Source organism: Salvelinus fontinalis, chromosome 16 (assembly GCF_029448725.1).
Source record: "Salvelinus fontinalis isolate EN_2023a chromosome 16, ASM2944872v1, whole genome shotgun sequence".
NCBI classification, from domain to species: Eukaryota; Metazoa; Chordata; class Actinopteri; order Salmoniformes; family Salmonidae; genus Salvelinus; species Salvelinus fontinalis.
Window position 1 is genome coordinate 41,897,275 of NC_074680.1, and position 19,444 is coordinate 41,916,718.

Consider the following 19,444-nt stretch of genomic DNA (forward strand, 5'->3'; position numbering starts at 1 on the left):
TGTGTGTGTGTGTGTGTGTGTGTGTGTGTGTGTGTGTGTGTGTGTGTGTGTGTTGGGTGTGTGTGTGTTTGTGTGTGTGTGTGTGTGTGTGTGTGTGTGTGTGTGTGTGTGTGTGTGTGTGTGTGTGTGTGTGTGTGTGTGTGTGTTTGGGTGTGTGTTTGGGTGTGTGTTTGGGTGTGTGTGTGTGTTGGGTGTGTGTTGGGGCCCCTCTCTTTTCAGGGGTTGAGATCAAATCAAAAAGGGAGCATTTTCATTCCTGCTGTTCCATTTTGCTTTCTTTTGGTTGGTTAGCTAGCTTAGCAACTGTCACTAAAGCGAACATAGTTGTATACGGTTGCCATGGCAGTTGGGGGTTGCCAAGGCAACAATTTGCACGATTCCAAACGGTTAATATTTTTCCCACTCTCGTACTTTTATTTTTTCTCTCTCTCCAAGAATGTAATCTGCTCTAGATTAGTTCATCCCTCTAGTTTTCTCTCTGTTGTGGGGAGGTTGAATTCATCCCTCTAGTTTTCTCTCTGTGGTGGGGAGGTTGAATTCATTCCTCTAGTTTTCTCTCTGTTGTGGGGAGGTTGAATTCATCCCTCTAGTTTTCTCTCTGTTGTGGGGAGGTTGAATTCATCCCTCTAGTTTTCTCTCTGTTGTGGGGAGGTTGAATTCATTCCTCTAGTTTTCTCTCTGTTGTGGGGAGGTTGAATTCATCCCTGTATGTTTCTCTCTGTTGTGGGGAGGTTGAATTCATCCCTGTATGTTTCTCTCTGTTGTGGGGAGGTTGAATTCATTCCTCTAGTTTTCTCTCTGTTGTGGGGAGGTTGAATTCATTCCTCTAGTTTTCTCTCTGTGGTGGGGAGGTTGAATTCATCCCTGTATCTTTCTCTCTGTTGTGGGGAGGTTGAATTCATTCCTCTAGTTTTCTCTCTGTTGTGGGGAGGTTGAATTCATCCTTCTAGTTTTCTCTCTGTTGTGGGGAGGTTGAATTCATCCTTCTAGTTTTCTCTCTGTTGTGGGGAGGTTGAATTCATCCCTCTAGTTTTCTCTCTGTTGTGGGGAGGTTGAATTCATCCCTCTAGTTTTCTCTCTGTTGTGGGGAGGTTGAATTCATCCCTCTAGTTTTCTCTCTGTGGTGGGGAGGTTGAATTCATTCCTCTAGTTTGCTCTCTGTTGTGGGGAGGTTGAATTCATCCCTGTATCTTTCTCTCTGTTGTGGGGATATTGAATTCATCCCTGTATGTTTCTCTCTGTTGTGGGGAGGTTGAATTCATCCCTGTATGTTTCTCTCTGTTGTGGGGAGGTTGAATTCATCCCTGTATGTTTCTCTCTGTTGTGGGGAGGTTGAATTCATCCCTGTATGTTTCTCTCTGTTGTGGGGAGGTTGAATTCATTCCTCTAGTTTTCTCTCTGTTGTGGGGAGGTTGAATTCATTCCTCTAGTTTTCTCTCTGTTGTGGGGAGGTTGAATTCATTCCTCTAGTTTTCTCTCTGTTGTGGGGAGGTTGAATTCATTCCTCTAGTTTGCTCTCTGTTGTGGGGAGGTTGAATTCATCCCTGTATGTTTCTCTCTGTTGTGGGGAGGTTGAATTCATCCCTGTATGTTTCTCTCTGTTGTGGGGAGGTTGAATTCATCCCTGTATGTTTCTCTCTGTTGTGGGGAGGTTGAATTCATTCCTCTAGTTTTCTCTCTGTTGTGGGGAGGTTGAATTCATTCCTCTAGTTTGCTCTCTGTTGTGGGGATATTGAATTCATCCCTGTATGTTTCTCTCTGTTGTGGGGATATTGAATTCATCCCTGTATGTTTCTCTCTGTTGTGGGGAGGTTGAATTCATCCCTGTATGTTTCTCTCTGTTGTGGGGAGGTTGAATTCATCCCTGTATGTTTCTCTCTGTTGTGGGGAGGTTGTGTCCTACGTTAACCAACGTGTGTGTATGTGTGTGTTGAGGAGTATTGACGGGGGTCTAACTCAGGTCTAATCCAAGCATTGTGTGAGTGAACATGCTAGCTAGCCACTCTTCCACCATGTTACAAGCTGTCCTTGTTTCTCTCTTTCAGTCTGTTGTCCATTCTATCATTCCAAGGTGTTGACTCGGGGGTTGTTTTAAAAGAAACACACTGTCCCACATCTTTTCCATAGTCTTTACTCTGTTTACAATCTCTCTCTCTTTTCTCTCTCTTTCTTTCTCTCTCTCTTTTTCTCTCTCTCTCTTTTTCTCTCTCTTTCTTTCTCTCTCTCTTTTTCTCTCTGTCTTTTTCTCTCTCTCTCTCTTTTTGTCTCTCTCTCTCTTTTTGTCTCTCTCTCTCTTTTCTCTCTGTCTCTTTATTTCTCTCTCTCTCTTTCTATCGCTTTTTCTCTCTCTTTCTCCATCTTTTTCTCTCTCTCTCTCTCTCTCATGCGCTCTCTCTCTCTCTCTTTTTTCTCTCTCTTTCTTTCTCTCTCTCTCTCTTTCTATCACTCTTTCTCTCTCTTTCTCTCTATCTTTTTCTATCTCTCTCTCCATGGTGTTTTGTGTGTTCAAGCCCTCTCTGTCTCTGACCTAACTTTAGAAAGCCTTGTTACTGGGCCGAGGAGAATATGTCTTGCAGCACGGTGTTCCATGTATGGTTCACTCTGAACTACATAACAATGTGTAGTAGAGACATGCTGTGAGGTGAGGGCGTCACGGTATAGAACTGAGACTCGTCCTCCAGTATTTACTGTTATGTAGACATTTCAGATGGTATATACAGACTCATGGATGTTGACGGGAGAAAGTCGGAAAATGTCTGTGGTTGGATTCGATCCCACGTTGCTACTATACATGCTTAGTAGACTCCAGCACTTCCACTACTCCACGCTGCTGCACGGCCATGGTTGAGTGTTACGGCCATGGTTGAGTGTTACGGCCATGGTTGAGTGCTACGGCCATGGTTGAGTGTTACGGCCATGGTTGAGTGTTAAAGCCATGGTTTAGTGTTACGGCCATGGCCATGGCTGAGTGTTACGGCCATGGTTGAGTGTTACGGCCATGGTTTAGTGTTACGGCCATGGTTGAGTGTTACGGCCATGGTTTAGTGTTATGGCCATGGTTTAGTGTTACGGCCATGGCCATGGCTGAGTGTTACGGCCATGGTTTAGTGTTATGGCCATGGTTGAGTGCTACGGCCATGGTTGAGTGTTACGGCCATGGTTGAGTGTTAAAGCCATGGTTTAGTGTTACGGCCATGGCCATGGCTGAGTGTTACGGCCATGGTTGAGTGTTACGGCCATGGTTTAGTGTTACGGCCATGGTTGAGTGTTACGGCCATGGTTTAGTGTTATGGCCATGGTTTAGTGTTACGGCCATGGCCATGGCTGAGTGTTACGGCCATGGTTGAGTGTTACGGCCATGGTTTAGTGTTACGGCCATGGTTGAGTGTTACGGCCATGGTTTAGTGTTATGGCCATGGTTGAGTGTTACGGCCATGGTTTAGTGTTACGTCCATGGTTGAGTGTTACGGCCATGGTCTAGTGTTACGGCCATGGTTTAGTGTTACGGCCATGGTTTAGTGTTACGGCCATGGTTTAGTGTTACGGCCATGGTTTAGTGTTACGGCCATGGTTTAGTGTTATGGCCATGGTTTAGTGTTACGGCCATGGTCTAGTGTTACGGCCATGGCCATGGTTGAGTGTTACGGCCATGGTTTAGTGTTACGGCCATGGTTTAGTGTTATGGCCATGGTTTAGTGTTACGGCCATGGTCTAGTGTTACGGCCATGGTTTAGTGTTATGGCCATGGCCATGGTTTAGTGTTACGGCCATGGTTTAGTGTTACGGCCATGGTTGGGTGTTACGGCCATGGTTTAGTGTTACGGCCATGGCCATGGTTGAGTGTTACGGCCATGGTTTAGTGTTACGGCCATGGTTTAGTGTTATGGCCATGGTTTAGTGTTACGGCCATGGTTTAGTGTTACGGCCATGGTTTAGTGTTACGGCCATGGCCATGGTTGAGTGCTACGGCCATGGTTGAGTGTTACGGCCATGGTTTAGTGTTACGGCCATGGTTGAGTGTTACGGCCATGGTTTAGTGTTATGGCCATGGTTTAGTGTTACGGCCATGGTTGAGTGTTACGGCCATGGTTTAGTGTTACGGCCATGGCCATGGTTGAGTGTTAAAGCCATGGTTTAGTGTTACGGCCATGGCCATGGCTGAGTGTTACGGCCATGGTTGAGTGTTACGGCCATGGTTTAGTGTTACGGCCATGGTTGAGTGTTACGGCCATGGTTGAGTGTTACGGCCATGGTTGAGTGTTACGGCCATGGTTGAGTGTTACGGCCATGGTTTAGTGTTACGGCCATGGTTTAGTGTTACGGCCATGGTTTAGTGTTATGGCCATGGTCTAGTGTTACGGCCATGGCCATGGTTGAGTGTTACGGCCATGGTTTAGTGTTTCGGCCATGGTTTAGTGTTATGGCCATGGTTTAGTGTTACGGCCATGGTCTAGTGTTACGGCCATGGTTTAGTGTTATGGCCATGGTTTAGTGTTACGGCCATGGTTTAGTGTTACGGCCATGGTTGGGTGTTACGGCCATGGTTTAGTGTTACGGCCATGGCCATGGTTGAGTGTTACGGCCATGGTTTAGTGTTACGGCCATGGTTTAGTGTTATGGCCATGGTTTAGTGTTACGGCCATGGTTGAGTGTTACGGCCATGGTTGAGTGTTACGGCCATGGCCATGGCTGAGTGTTACGGCCATGGTTTAGTGTTACGGCCATGGCCATGGTTTAGTGTTACGGCCATGGTTTAGTGTTACGGCCATGGCCATGGTTTAGTGTTACGGCCATGGTTTAGTGTTACGGCCATGGTTGAGTGTTATGGCCATGGTTTAGTGTTACGGCCATGGTTTAGTGTTACGGCCATGGCCATGGTTTAGTGTTACGGCCATGGTTTAGTGTTACGGCCATGGTTGAGTGTTACGGCCATGGTTTAGTGTTACGGCCATGGTTGAGTGTTATGGCCATGGCTGAGTGTTACGGCCATGGCTGAGTGTTACGGCCATGGTTTAGTGTTACGGCCATGGCCATGGTTTAGTGTTATGGCCATGGTTTAGTGTTATGGCCATGGTTGAGTGTTACGGCCATGGTTGAGTGTTACGGCCATGGTTGAGTGTTATGGCCATGGCTGAGTGTTACGGCCATGGTTTAGTGTTATGGCCATGGTTGAGTGTTGCGGCCATGGTTGAGTGTTACGGCCATGGTTGAGTGTTACGGCCATGGTTGAGTGCTACGGCCATGGTTGAGTGTTACGGCCATGGTTTAGTGTTATGGCCATGGTTGAGTGTTATGGTCATGGTTTAGTGTTGCCTGGGCCTGTATTGTGTCCATCTCTGAGTTGGTGGCTTTACTGGGAATCCTTCTCCATCTCTTTCTGTCATCATCTATCTTTCCTCCCATCCTTATCCCTCCTTCCCTCCTCTCTAGGATGATGTGATTTAGTTTATTTTCATTGACATGATTTGCGATCTGCTTGGCTTGTTAGAAACTCTAAACCTCAACAACAAACAAACTAAGTAGATGGCAAATCATGTCAATCTCTATTTCAGTGTGTGCACCATATCATACTATGTGTGTTTGTTACTGACTCTCTCTCTCACCGTCTCTCTCTCTTCAGTCCCTCAGGGAGTGATCCAGAACGGAGCCAGAATGATGAGTCATGGCCTGTACACAGGAATACGACCACTACCCATCAATCCCGTAGGGATCAGGACAGCTGCTGACAGGTTGGTATATCTACCATAGAGAGAGAGACCCACTGGCAACAGACGTCAATTCATTGTCTATTCCACGTTGTTAAAACAACATTATGCGTGCCCAGTGGACACACACACACTCACTCACTCACTCACTCACTCAGACAGACAGCTGAGCTCTGTTTAACACAGTGGTCCAGCTGAGCTCTGTTTAACACAGTGGTCCAGCTGAGCTCTGTTTAACACAGTGGTCCAGCTGAGCTCTGTTTAACACAGTGGTCCAGCTGAGCTCTGTTTAACACAGTGGTCCAGCTAAACTCTGTTTAACACAGTGGTCCAGCTAAACTCTGTTTAACACAGTGGTCCAGCTAAACTCTGTTTAACACAGTGGTCCAGCTAAACTCTGTTTAACACAGTGGTCCAGCTAAACTCTGTTTAACACAGTGGTCCAGCTGAGCTCTGTTTAACACAGTGGTCCAGCTGAGCTCTGTTTAACACAGTGGTCCAGCTGAGCTCTGTTTAACACAGTGGTCCAGCTAAACTCTGTTTAACACAGTGGTCCAGCTAAACTCTGTTTAACACAGTGGTCCAGCTAAACTCTGTTTAACACAGTGGTCCAGCTAAACTCTGTTTAACACAGTGGTCCAGCTAAACTCTGTTTAACACAGTGGTCCAGCTGAGCTCTGTTTAACACAGTGGTCCAGCTGAGCTCTGTTTAACACAGTGGTCCAGCTAAACTCTGTTTAACACAGTGGTCCAGCTAAACTCTGTTTAACACAGTGGTCCAGCTAAACTCTGTTTTACACAGTGGTCCAGCTAAACTCTGTTTAACACAGTGGTCCAGCTAAACTCTGTTTAACACAGTGGTCCAGCTAAACTCTGTTTAACACAGTGGTCCAGCTGAGCTCTGTTTTACACAGTGGTCCAGCTAAACTCTGTTTAACACAGTGGTCCAGCTGAGCTCTGTTTAACACAGTAGTCCAGCTGAGCTCTGTTTAACACAGTGGTCCAGCTGAGCTCTGTTTAACACAGTGGTCCAGCTAAACTCTGTTTAACACAGTGGTCCAGCTGAGCTCTGTTTAACACAGTGGTCCAGCTGAGCTCTGTTTAACACAGTGGTCCAGCTGAGCTCTGTTTAACACAGTGGCCCAGCTGAGCTCTGTTTAACACAGTGGTCCAGCTGAGCTCTGTTTAACACAGTGGTCCAGCTGAGCTCTGTTTAACACAGTGGTCCAGCTGAGCTCTGTTTAACACAGTGGTCCAGCTAAGCTCTGTTTAACACAGTGGTCCAGCTGAGCTCTGTTTAACACAGTGGTCCAGCTGAGCTCTGTTTAACACAGTGGTCCAGCTGAGCTCTATTTAACACAGTGGTCCAGCTGAGCTCTGTTTAACACAGTGGTCCAGCTGAGCTCTGTTTAACACAGTGGTCCAGCTGAGCTCTGTTTAACACAGTGGTCCAGCTGAGCTCTGTTTAACACAGTGGTCCAGCTGAGCTCTGTTTAACACAGTGGTCCAGCTGAGCTCTGTTTAACACAGTGGTCCAGCTGAGCTCTGTTTAACACAGTGGTCCAGCTGAGCTCTGTTTTACCGGATGCTACAGATCAAATTGTACCCCGGGATAAGTGGTGGGTAGGGACACAACTGACAGCTACACACAAACCATCACAACACTTCAACATGATAGCTCAGTAAAAACTGTATTACCACACAGTGGTGTGCTTTGACAAAGTACAAACACAGAAAACACACATAAACAGGTACTCTTACCTTCTATTGTTTCTGTCTTTCACACACACGCGCATGCACGCACGCACGCACGCACGCACGCACGCACACACACACACACACACACACACACACACACACTTATAAACAAATACACACACTCAGGGCAGAGAGACTGACTGACTGACAGTGCATTTAGACATGGATAATAGATAGGAGTTGTCTAAGCCTGCCGTGCTCCTACTTTAATTCATGAGGTTTAAATGCACAGAGAGGACAAGATGGCCAGAGACACTCAGAGCTTGGCTTTTAACAACACTAGTTAGTGAGGAAGCTGCACTACATGATGCAGACTGATGGAGGGAACATCTTAACTTAGCAGACTGGTTGGCTGGTAATTGGCATAGGAGAATGACAAGGCTTAAAGCGATAGTTCACTTTTAAATAAAGTTTCAGTGTATGTACGACTTCCCTCGGTCAACTATACCTTTATAGGAAAGAACGGCATGTTATAAAGTAAAACTAAAACAATCTGTATGTGTCAGGGCTGCGAACTGGCGGCAGAGAAGTCAGACGCAGGAGAGGAATAACTGTTTTCAACGCCGCAGGTTATTAACAAAACCCACCGGAAAACAGAATAATAAAATAAATGGGTACATAACCCAACGCACACCAGGACAGACAACAATCACCGACAAGGACATGAGGGGGAACAGAGGGTTAAATACACAACATGGAATTGATGGGATTGGAACCAGGTGTGATGGAAGACAAGACAAAACCAATGGAAAATGAAAAGAGGATCAGCGATGGCTAGAATGCCGGTGACGTCGATCGCCGAACGAACAAGGAGAGCGACCAACTTCGGCGGAAGTCGTGACAGTATGATAATTAATGACACCTCTTCACTGTTAACCCCACCGTTACCCCCCCCCCCCCCCCCCCCGTTAACCCCCCCTCAAATCTCTGGCACTCACGGTAGTCATATAGCAGTTATAACAATTCATGAAGATGTTATGAATACGCCAGAGAAGTATGTCTCTGTTGGTGTCTTCACCGAAGACATTAGTTACCATTGCCCTGTTGCAGCGGTGGGAAAAGTGTCTAAAAGCCATACTGTAGTAAAAGTAAAGATACCTAAAGAGAAAATGACTCTAGTAAAAGTGAGTCACCCAGTAAACTATTACTACTTGAGTAAAAGTCTAGGAGAATTTCGTTTTAGATGCTTAATGTATCAAAAGTAAATATAATTGCTAAAATGTACTTAAGTATCAAAAGTAAATGTATAAATCATATCAAATGTATTTTATTAAGCAAACCATACGGCACTTTTTTTAATTGAAATGTACGGATAGCTGGGGGCACACTTCAACACTCAGACATAATTTACACGAAGCATTTGTGTTTTTGTGTTTAGTGAGTCCGCCAGATGAGAGGCAGTAGAGCTGATCAGGGATGTTCTCTTGATAAGTGTGTGAATTGGACCACTTTCCTGTCCTGCTAAGCCTTTAAATGTACTTTTGGGTTTGAGGGAAACTGTATGGAGTAAAAAGTACATTATTTTCATGAGGAATGTAGTGAAGTAAAAGTAAAAGTTGTCAAAAATATAAATAGTAAAGTAAAGTACAGATACTCCGAAAAAACGACTTAAGTAGTACTTTAAAGTAGTTTTCTTAAAGTACTTTGCACCACTGCCCTGTTGTTTGTGTTAGAGATGTGTGAATACAAAAATCTGAGCCTCGTGTCATCACTAAGAGACAAATCCCTGAAGGGTTCTACTTCCTCCTCTCTGCCACAACAAATTCATTCAGACACTGGCCTCATTACGTAAAAAAACATTCCAGCATTGATACATCTAATCACCATTGTATTTCAGCGGGCTATCTCTTTGAAATAACTTCTAAGCCTATTCACAATGGTTTGGGGCTGGATGCTGATAGGGGAAACTTGCTGAATGATCGTCAAAGCTTTTCTTTTCGGGTTATTTACAAAAATAAGTCCTGGAAGATTTGCAAGCAAATAGACAATAAAGAAATCCACAGGGACCGACTAATTATCTCTAGCCTCTTTAATAATTAATAATTGGATGTAATAAATGTATCACTAGTCACTTTAAACAATGCCACTTTATATAATGTTTAAAAATCCTTGAATGAGTAGGTGTGTCCAAAATGTTGACTGGTACTGTAGATGCAGACAAGAGTGTGCAAGGCAGTGTTGAATGTTTCACTGTCTGTCACCTTGATTACTTACAATTCTTTCAACCTGCGCACCTACGTTGTAAACGCTCATTCATAGGCTAGGTTGTAGCAACCTCAGGCTGGGTATAGGGAACATTAGAGCAGTAGCCTAAACCTATCCATGTTACATTGAACTGGGTGAATGGAATAGGAATGAGAGTCATCCAATATGCTGTAATAGAAATAAGGCTGTGTTCATGAAAGAAATAATCATCCTCCCTCATCTTAAACGGCACTGGCCGCCACTGCTGTTGAAGTATAGACACCTGAGTTGCCTAATCCGCTCACAGGATTGGTTAACTCTTGAGGTTCCTAGGGTCTCCACCGATCTAGGTAAATCTGCTTTTAGTTTTAATGCACCACATTGCTGGAACAAAATTCTAAATACATTTCATCTTGATGTTCTGGTGACATTCTGGTAATTTAAGGTATTGATTGGGGACTTATTTGTGGAGGAATGCAACTCTTTCTGGTGGATTTGTGCTTCCCACGACTGTGGTTTTGTATTATATTGTGTACATACACTGATAATCACCAATGTAGGATTTGTAGTGCGGTCAGCCTGTCACACAAAGTGAATCGACTCGAATTGAATGGTACTTCCTTGATCCCCAAGGGGGGGGGGGGTTGAATTGTCACAGGTTTTATTTTGAAATCACAGCCGTTGCAAACATGCAGAGGGTTGTGCTACTTTGCGTGTTACAGATTCTCACATCTAGCTGATAGCAGGACGTAGTGCTAACTCCATTAGAGTCATCAGCCGAGAGACACCACTACACTCCTCTCCTCATCTAGCTGATGGCAGGACGTAGGGCTAACTCCATTAGAGTCATCAGCCGAGAGACACCACTACACTCCTCTCCTCATCTAGCTGATAGCAGGACGTAGGGCTAACTCCATTAGAGTCATCAGCCGAGAGACACCACTACACTCCTCTCCTCATCTAGCTGATGGCAGGACGAAGGGCTAACTCCATTAGAGTCATCAGCCGAGAGACACCACTGCACTCCTCTCCTCATCTAGCTGATAGCAGGACGAAGGGCTAACTCCATTAGAATCATCAGCCGAGAGACACCACTGCACTCCTCTCCTCATCTAGCTGATGGCAGGACGAAGGGCTAACTCCATTAGAATCATCAGCCGAGAGACACCACTACACTCCTCTCCTCATCTAACTGATGGCAGGACGAAGGGCTAACTCCATTAGAATCATCAGCCGAGAGACACCACTGCACTCCTCTCCTCATCTAGCTGATAGCAGGACGAAGGGCTAACTCCATTAGAATCATCAGCCGAGAGACACCACTGCACTCCTCTCCTCATCTAGCTGATGGCAGGACGAAGGGCTAACTCCATTAGAATCATCAGCCGAGAGACACCACTACACTCCTCTCCTCATCTAACTGATGGCAGGACGTAGGGCTAACTCCATTAGAATCATCAGCCGAGAGACACCACTGCACTCCTCTCCTCATCTAACTGATGGCAGGACGTAGGGCTAACTCCATTAGAATCATCAGCCGAGAGACACCACTGCACTCCTCTCCTCATCTAACTGATGGCAGGACGAAGGGCTAACTCCATTAGAATCATCAGCCGAGAGACACCACTGCACTCCTCTCCTCATCTAACTGATGGCAGGACGAAGGGCTAACTCCATTAGAATCATCAGTCATATAGCATTAGCTCTTTAGCTCCGTACTCCAGTCTCTGAAGGGGCCATTCAGAAATTGAATTAGCTGATGTCTCACTGATTAGAGGTAGCAGTCACAGCTAGCACTGTTCTGTGCTTCTGATGTAGCCTCTTCACTGAAGCTCCTGTGTGTGTGTGTGTGTGTGTGTGTGTGTGTGTGTGTGTGTGTGTGTGTGTGTGTGTGTGTGTGTGTGTGTGTGTGTGTGTGTGTGTGTGTGTGTGTGTGTGTGTGTGTGTGTGTGTGTGTGTGTGTGTGTGTGTGTGCGTGTAAACATGCTAACGACATGAGTCAAATGCAGGGAGCTGTGTAGTGTGTAATGTTTGCGTTAGTTAGTGTATCTGTTGTGTCCTCTGTCTGTTTCAGTGTTTGTGTGTGTGTGTGTGTGTGTGTGTGTGTGTGTGTGTGTGTGTGTGTGTGTGTGTGTGTGTGTGTGTGTGTGTGTGTGTGTGTGTGTGTGTGTGTGTGTGTGTGTGTGTGTGTGTGTGTGTTTATGTAAGTGTATCTAACTTGTGTCTCTGTCTCTCTCCAGATCAGTGCTGTCCGGAGGCTGTCGGAAGCGTAGCGACAGCAATCCCCCCTGTGACTCCCCATTGGTCAGCAGCGACCCCAAGGAAGACCACACCTACAGCACCAACCAATCGGATGATGGCAGCGACTACACCAGTGACTCCAGTCTCCGCAGCAATGACCCAATTGCCCGGGACGTCGCCAACGATTCAGACTTTGACTACGAGGACGACGAAGACGACAAGAGCAAGATCCAGCTGGAGATCAAGAAGGAGGAGCCGCGTGATTGGCCTATAGACACGATAGACTCCACCCCTTCCAGCCAGCAGCACAACAAGAAGCGGTATCACTTCCTGAAAGCCAAGCAGAGGATGGGCGTGGCTAGCGACACCCTCCCGCTAAAAAAACGGCGCACAGAAAAGCCGCCAGAGAGTGATGACGAGGAGATGAAGGAGGCGGCGGGTTCGCTGCTCCACTTGGCGGGCGTCCGGGCCTGCTTGAACAATATCACAAACAGAACCGCCAAGGGCCAGAAAGAACAGAAAGAACCCACAAAAAACTGATCACAGAAAGACTGAGAAAGAAAGAGAGAGAGAGAGAGAGAGACTAACCTGAGAGAGTGAAGATTTTAAAAGAACAAAAATAAGAGAGAGAAACGGAAATACAAAACATCACTTTTAATATAGAAATTTACACTTTCTTTTTTCCAGGACATCAGGTGAATTCTGAAAGATTTGTGGCAATATCAAAATCAATCACTTTGTTTTGCTATCTTTAAAGTTAATGTTTTTGAAGGTTGCAAAAAATATGTTTTTTATTTGTTTAAAGGATATTAAAGCCATAGACAAAACTTTTTCTGATATTCAACTAAGTTAGCAGGTTTCTGTTGGCTGAAAGTAACACGAATGAGAAACAAAAATACCTTTTTGGAAAACTGCCCCATCCATGGATTGGCTTGGATGTATGAATAGAATAGGGGATCAAATTGTTATTCATTTCAAAATGTACCCCAATCCCAAACTATTGCCATTTACAGGCTCATCAGACACAGCTAACACTATATAATACATTTCAGCAGGCTCATACACTTGTTATTTCTGTGGAATTTCCTGGTACAAAGTTCCTATGGGGTGCTTATCACTGACTATTTTGTTTTTACAGTGATATAGATCATTAAAATGTAATAAAGTAAGTATTCAGGGTCAGATCTTAACTTGAGATAGATTGATGTCTATGGCCTGCATATTCCTGTTAGGATGTGACCATATACCTCAATATGTCACAATAAACAAGCACAAATACACATGCTATACTGGCTAAAGCAATGTTATATTAGTCAACTAGGTCACTGAAATAACACAGGTATATGCTGAAGTAACGCAGGTATATCCCTTTTGTTCAGCATCAGACTTTCGAAAACAATGGTGCTAATATCTCAGCTATTTAAAAATATATATTTAAAACCTAGTTTGCCAAACTCTGTCTTGTCTGTGTGCGAAGAAGCTTCCCCAGATATTTTTGGGACATTAAATTATGTGATGCTGTTAGCTTAGTGACCATTAGCCTAGCCAAGCTCATAGAAAATATACTCATCATTTAGCCTAGCCTACCTAAGCCCATAGAAAATATACTCATCAGTTAGCCTAGCCTAGCTAAGCCCATGGAAAATATACTCATCAGTTAGCCTAGGCTAGCTAAGCCCATAGAAAAGACACTGGGTAGCCAGTTTTTGTATGTCCTTCCTTTGCGTGTCAGTGTTGGAACAGTGCCAAATATGAATTATTGGTCAGCCCACTGATAATGGTAGCACTTCCTTAGCTAACTGTCTTTCTGACTGCTAATCACATTTAGCCACCGGCGCTAGCTAGCATGCCAAGGCAGCGGGAACAGTGTTGTGTTCCCCTTAAAGGTTGACTTTAGGACTGTAGTGAGGTGACGTTCGCTGGTACAAGTGGGATGAAGGAAGGGTTTGTTGTTCTCTTCCGTCGTCTTCTCTTAAAGTAAGCTAATTGAGTTTGGTAAAAGCCATAAGCTAATAGTCTGGCTAGTGCTTATCAGAGAGTAAAATAACTGAAAATATGTTGAGAGAACCTCAAAATTGCCTGTGTCCTTTTATGAAAGCAATGGACATGAATAACTGAGATATACTCCAGTGATACGTTATAGTGATATTCTCCCCGTGGCACAAACACCTGATCACCTTCATGTGTTGGATGGAAAATGATGCTGCGAAACCTGACACATTATATTTCATGTTAGAAGAACAATGATGACTTTGGAGCTGTTTATTTTTGTGTTTGTTTGTGTTTACTAACCTACCCTCATGACGTAATAAAGCAATTTCATCCAGTCAGGATAACACTGTATAAAAAGTTAAACTAGTGTTTTGGATTTTTTTCTTAATTTAAGCAATGTAGCCAGCATGATTTTTTTTCTCCAAATCGTGTTGTATGGGTTCTGTAATGAAAAAGCGAAAAAATGTTTTATATTCATACAAAGATCATGTAAAGTAAATAATGTATTTAGCATGAAGCATGAATTATTTTCATATAAGTATCCTAGCGAACAAAAAGGTTCTGCCTGGAAGTTCTGCGCCCATAGGTGTGGACTCCTTCACTGTTGTTTGGTCTTGTCTTTTTGATTTGATGGTTGCTTCCTTGACATCCTCATTCAAACTTGTTTTAACGTGGGCTTTCATACAGTTAAACAACCTTATTCAGGGACAAAACGCTGGTCTGTTGGGCAAATCTCTGTCTGCAATATCACGGTACCTCTCTCTCCTCCCATTGGTGGATGATAACTTCTTTCATCCGTAGTGGATAAAACTGTCCCAATGTTTGTTTGTAGTCACTAGATGGCCATGTTAGAAAGGACACAAATGACAAAATTGTCAGACCTTCTTGGCATGAAGATGAGTCATTTCTTGATTAAAAGGACCAAACGTCCTCTGTCTTCTCCGGCATGGACGTATAATGACCTCTGTGTCTGATGGGTTCTCCCTGACAGGTGAATGTTGGAGCCCGTGTGATTAAAAGTGAGGTTAGGTTAGTGAGTGTTAGCCGTCTGTTCCCTCACCCCTCCTTCTCTGTGCCTGTTCTTCCATCGCTACTTTATTTTCTAAGGTTTTAGACGTCTTTGATATTTCAATGTCTTCCTTTTTTCCCCTTCTTTTTTTAATGAAATAGGAGTTTACCAAAGTGTTTTTATGTTGTTATTTTATGTATCCGGCTGTGTTTTTGTCCTCTCTACTCTTGTAGCTCTTCAGGTCTTGTTGTCAGTATTACGCAGGCTACTATAGACTCGTTGGACATGTAATAACTCAAAGGAAACTAAGAAAATATGACTGCTAGATAAATACAAACTATATCGTGCATATTTTTACATTATCTCACCAGATTGCACTAAGATATTAAATGAAAGATTAATTTCAGTGCCAAAGGCTTTAATAATTCCTTATCTACCTGAAATAGATTTACAAACATATGTTAACACATCAAACATTGCCTGTGTACTGTTGCATTTCTGCCCGATGCCTGTCGGACTGTCCTAGTCCTTGTTCTTGGCTCCTACCACACTACAACGCTGTGCATTGGCTCCTTGGAATGGGTTTCATTTCCAGAACATGCTCATTTTTTGTGTAGCCTTTTTAGTTGAATTTAACACCCATTGTCCCATAATGCACTCCGTTTGACCAGAGCTAACTAACCCAATGAGGCTGTTGTCAAAGTAGTGCACTATATGGACAATAGGGTTGTCCAGTTGAGACATCCCTTATTGTCCCTTCATTAAGTTGAGGTGATGTGTAAATGTGTCTTCCACTGATAATATATTACTAAAGATATACGTATATTACTAAAGATACGTTATTGTTTGTGGGATACGGCCTGCCTAAAGTCTAACACTAATCCTTCAGGTGCCACAACGTATGAAGTGTTCTGGAAAAAAACCTTAAATATGAATTATTATCAATAAACTGTCAATACTAGCCAGGCAAATAGTGATGTATCTATTGATGAGTAAAAAAAAAAAAATTGTTTATTTGTTTCATCGTGTTTTTTGATTGTTTTATATCTATTTTTCTTCCATGTTTATTGTTTGGAGGGGTTTTATGAGGAGAAGAAAGCGTAATGGATTGCCGGCTACTTATTTGCAGTACATTATTCACCTGGTCGTCATGGAAACTGCATGGTACTTTATCTCACTTATGTCAATAAATTCCGATAGAATCAGCAACTGCTGGGTTTTAAAAGATCCTTAATGGTGCTTAGTTTTCAACTAATAACTTAAACAACAGAGAGCAATTTGTGGTTACAAATATCGAGTGACTTATTACCACTGTTGTTGTTAACAAAGAAACAAAACACTAAAAAGTCCCCATGTAGTTTCTATGTAAATAAGAGGCAGGTAGTGTTCTGTGAAAACATGCTACCGATCATTTCTGTGTCCTGTTTTTGAACCCGGTAGTCTTGATGGCATGACCTTCCAGCTGATCTGGTAATATGGAGTAGGTGCGTTCTGTATTTCATTGACGTGTATTCATATTGCCAAAGACAAACTACTTCATCAATTCATGTAAATATCACCGTGTCCGTTACTATGACGAAAGTATGTTTTTATGTTTGTGTTTTAGTTCCCCCCCACCCCCTCAAAAAAACGTACCATAAAGTTTCTGTGCTGTATTGTCTTCCAGTTTAAATGAAAACAGTTACTCCTGTGGTCAGGTTCCTTCAAGAAGCCTTTAATAAACCTTTATGTATTTTAACTTTCAAACCCACATGATGGCTGGACTTTTTATGCCACTTAGCAGCACCTATTTGTGGTTATCATATACATTTGTTTTGCTTTTCACTCCCTTCCAAGAGCACTTGTGGTTGTTTTGGAATACCTTAAGCACTCCTGCTACTTATTTTCATCAAGCCTTTGTGTATTTTCTGCTCCTCGTTTCTACATTTTAGAGACGGTTTCTGGACTAGAAAGAAAAGATGGAAAGAGGAAAGAAGGGTGAGGACAGGAAGAAGAGAGGGGAACAGGAAGAGGAAAGAAAAGTGGGGATAGGAAGAATAGTGGAGAACAGGAAGTGGAGAGGAGAACAGGAAGATGAATAAAAAGTAAGGACAGGAAGAAGAGAGGAGAACAGGAAGAAGAGAGGAGAACAGGAAGAAGAGAGGAGAACAGGAAGAAGAGAGGAGAACAGGAAGAGGAAAGAAAAGTGAGGACAGGAAGAAGAGAGGAGAACAGGAAGAGGAGAGGAGAATAGGAAGAAGAGAGGAGAACAGGAAGAGGATAGACGTGAGGATATCCGGAAGAGGATAGAAGTGTGAGGGCAGGAAGAAGAAAGGAGAACAGGAAGAAGAGAGGAGAACAGGAAGAGGAGAGGAGAACAGGAAGAGAGGAGAACAGGAAGAGGATAGGAGAACAGGAAGAAGAGAGGAGAACAGGAAGAAGAGAGGAGAACAGGAAGAAGAGGAGAGGAGAATAGGAAGAAGAGAGGAGAACAGGAAGAAGAGAGGAGAACAGGAAGAGGAGAGGAGAACAGGAAGAAGAGGACAGGAAGAGGATAGACGTGAGGATATCCGGAAGAGGATAGAAGTGTGAGGGCAGGAAGAAGAGAGGAGAACAGGAAGAAGAGAGGAGAACAGGAAGAAGAGAGGAGAACAGGAAGAAGAGAGGAGAACAGGAAGAAGAGAGGAGAACAGGAAGAAGAGAGGAGAACAGGAAGAAGAGAGGAGAACAGGAAGAAGAGGAGAGGAGAACAGGAAGAAGAGGACAGGAAGAGGAGAGGAGAACAGGAAGAGGACAGGAAGGGGAGGACAGGAAGAGGATAGACGTGAGGATATCCGGAAGAGGATAGAAGTGTGAGGGCAGGAAAAGGAGAGGAGAACAGGAAGAATAGAGGAGAACAGGAGGAGGAATGAAGAGTTGGGACAGGAAGAAGAGAGGAGAACAGGAAGAGGAAAGAAGAGTTGGGACAGGAAGAAGAGAGGAGAACAGGAAGAGGAAAGAAGAGTTGGGACAGGAAGAAGAGAGGAGAACAGGAAGAGGAAAGAAGAGTTGGGACAGGAAGAAGAGAGGAGAACAGGAAGAGGAAAGAAGAGTTGGGACAGGAAGAAGAGAGGAGAACAGGAAGAGGAAAGAAGAGTTGGGACAGGAAGAAGAGAGGAGAACAGGAAGAGGAAAGAAGAGTTGGGACAGGAAGAAGAGAGGAGAACAGGAAGAGGAAAGAAGAGTTGGGACAGGAAGAAGAGAGGAGAACAGGAAGAGGAAAGAAGAGTTGGGACAGGAAGAAGAGAGGAGAACAGGAAGAGGAAAGAAGAGTTGGGACAGGAAGAAGAGAGGAGAACAGGAAGAGGAAAGAAGAGTGAGAGAACAGAAGTGGGTAGTTGTACTGTATGTACTCATTGTCTGATGCACTGGGTATGAAACAGAGTCTATGGACCTGTAGAGGATGACTGGGTATCACACAGTGTGAGAGTCCATGTAGAGGAGGAGAGGAGAGAAGAGGAGAAGAGAGGGAATGGACCGCAAGAGGGGATAACAGAGTGTGTTCCTGCCTGTGTAATCATATTCTGACACACATTGGGTATCTCTCACTGTGTGACATGTTTTCTCCAGCCTGTTTGTGTTGCAGTGCACATTGTGGACACACACTAATTACAGACCCACAGACCTCATCATAGACCACCATAAATCTTTCTCTCTCTCCTCTCTCTCTCTCTCCCTCTTTCTCTCACGCTCTCTCTTCATCACTCTCACTATATCTCTCCCTTTCTCTCTCTCCCTTTTTCTCGTTTTCCCTCTCTATCTATCTATCTATCTATCTCTCTCTCCCACTCGTTTTCCCTCTTTTTCTATCTCTCGCTCACTCACTCTCCCTCTCTCCCTTTCTCTCTCTCTCTGTCACCAACTCTTTCTCTCCCACTCTCATTTTCTCTCTCTCTCTCTCCCACTCTCGTTTTCTCTCTCTCTCCCACTCTCGTTTTCCCTCTTTTTCTCTCTCTCTCTCTCTCTCTCTCACACACACACACACACACACACACACACACACAAGCCACACCCTCTGCCAACGCAGTTGCTATGCAACAGCTGCAATAAATGAAGGGAAGAAAGTGTGCATTGAACCAGTCAGTGTTCCACCTCTCTCTCTCACATCTGACCCCAGTCTCATATCAAGTCAACCATGCATGGATCTCCACAATGGGAAGGCTGCCCTATTATCCAACCTGGGGGGTGTACTACAAAGCAAGATCAATTACTTAGCAGGCTAACTTGCCTTTTAATATTAGTTGCCTTTTTTAAAAGATAACCTTTAAATGGGCAAGGTCTAATTGACTCAACACCCAATCAGTGGTGGATAAAGTATCCAATTGTCATACTTGAGTAAAAGTAAAGATACCTTAATAGAAAATGACTCAGGTAAAAATGAAATTCACCCAGTAAACTACTACTTGAGTGTCACGTGTGCTCGCTTTCCGGCCTCTAGGTCACCAGGCTGCTTGTTATGGTGCACACCTGTCACCATCGTTACGCGAACCTGCGCATCGTCAGACTCACCTGGACTCCATCCCCTCCTTGATTACCT

General features: G+C 44.1%; 1 protein-coding gene across 2 annotated transcripts in view; it reads left to right on the forward strand.

Annotated features, from left to right (window-relative positions):
• LOC129813200 (forkhead box protein N3-like) overlaps window positions 1-16,639 on the forward strand; it is a 228,440-nt gene extending 211,801 nt beyond the window's left edge. For both annotated transcript variants that reach the window (XM_055865470.1, XM_055865469.1), the window contains exons 5-6: window positions 5,621-5,729; window positions 11,888-16,639. In XM_055865470.1, the coding sequence (XP_055721445.1) occupies window positions 5,621-5,729; window positions 11,888-12,428 (650 nt within the window). In that variant the 3' untranslated portion in view covers window positions 12,429-16,639. The remainder of the gene's footprint in view (window positions 1-5,620; window positions 5,730-11,887) is intronic.
• The last annotated feature ends 2,805 nt before the right edge of the window (window positions 16,640-19,444 follow it).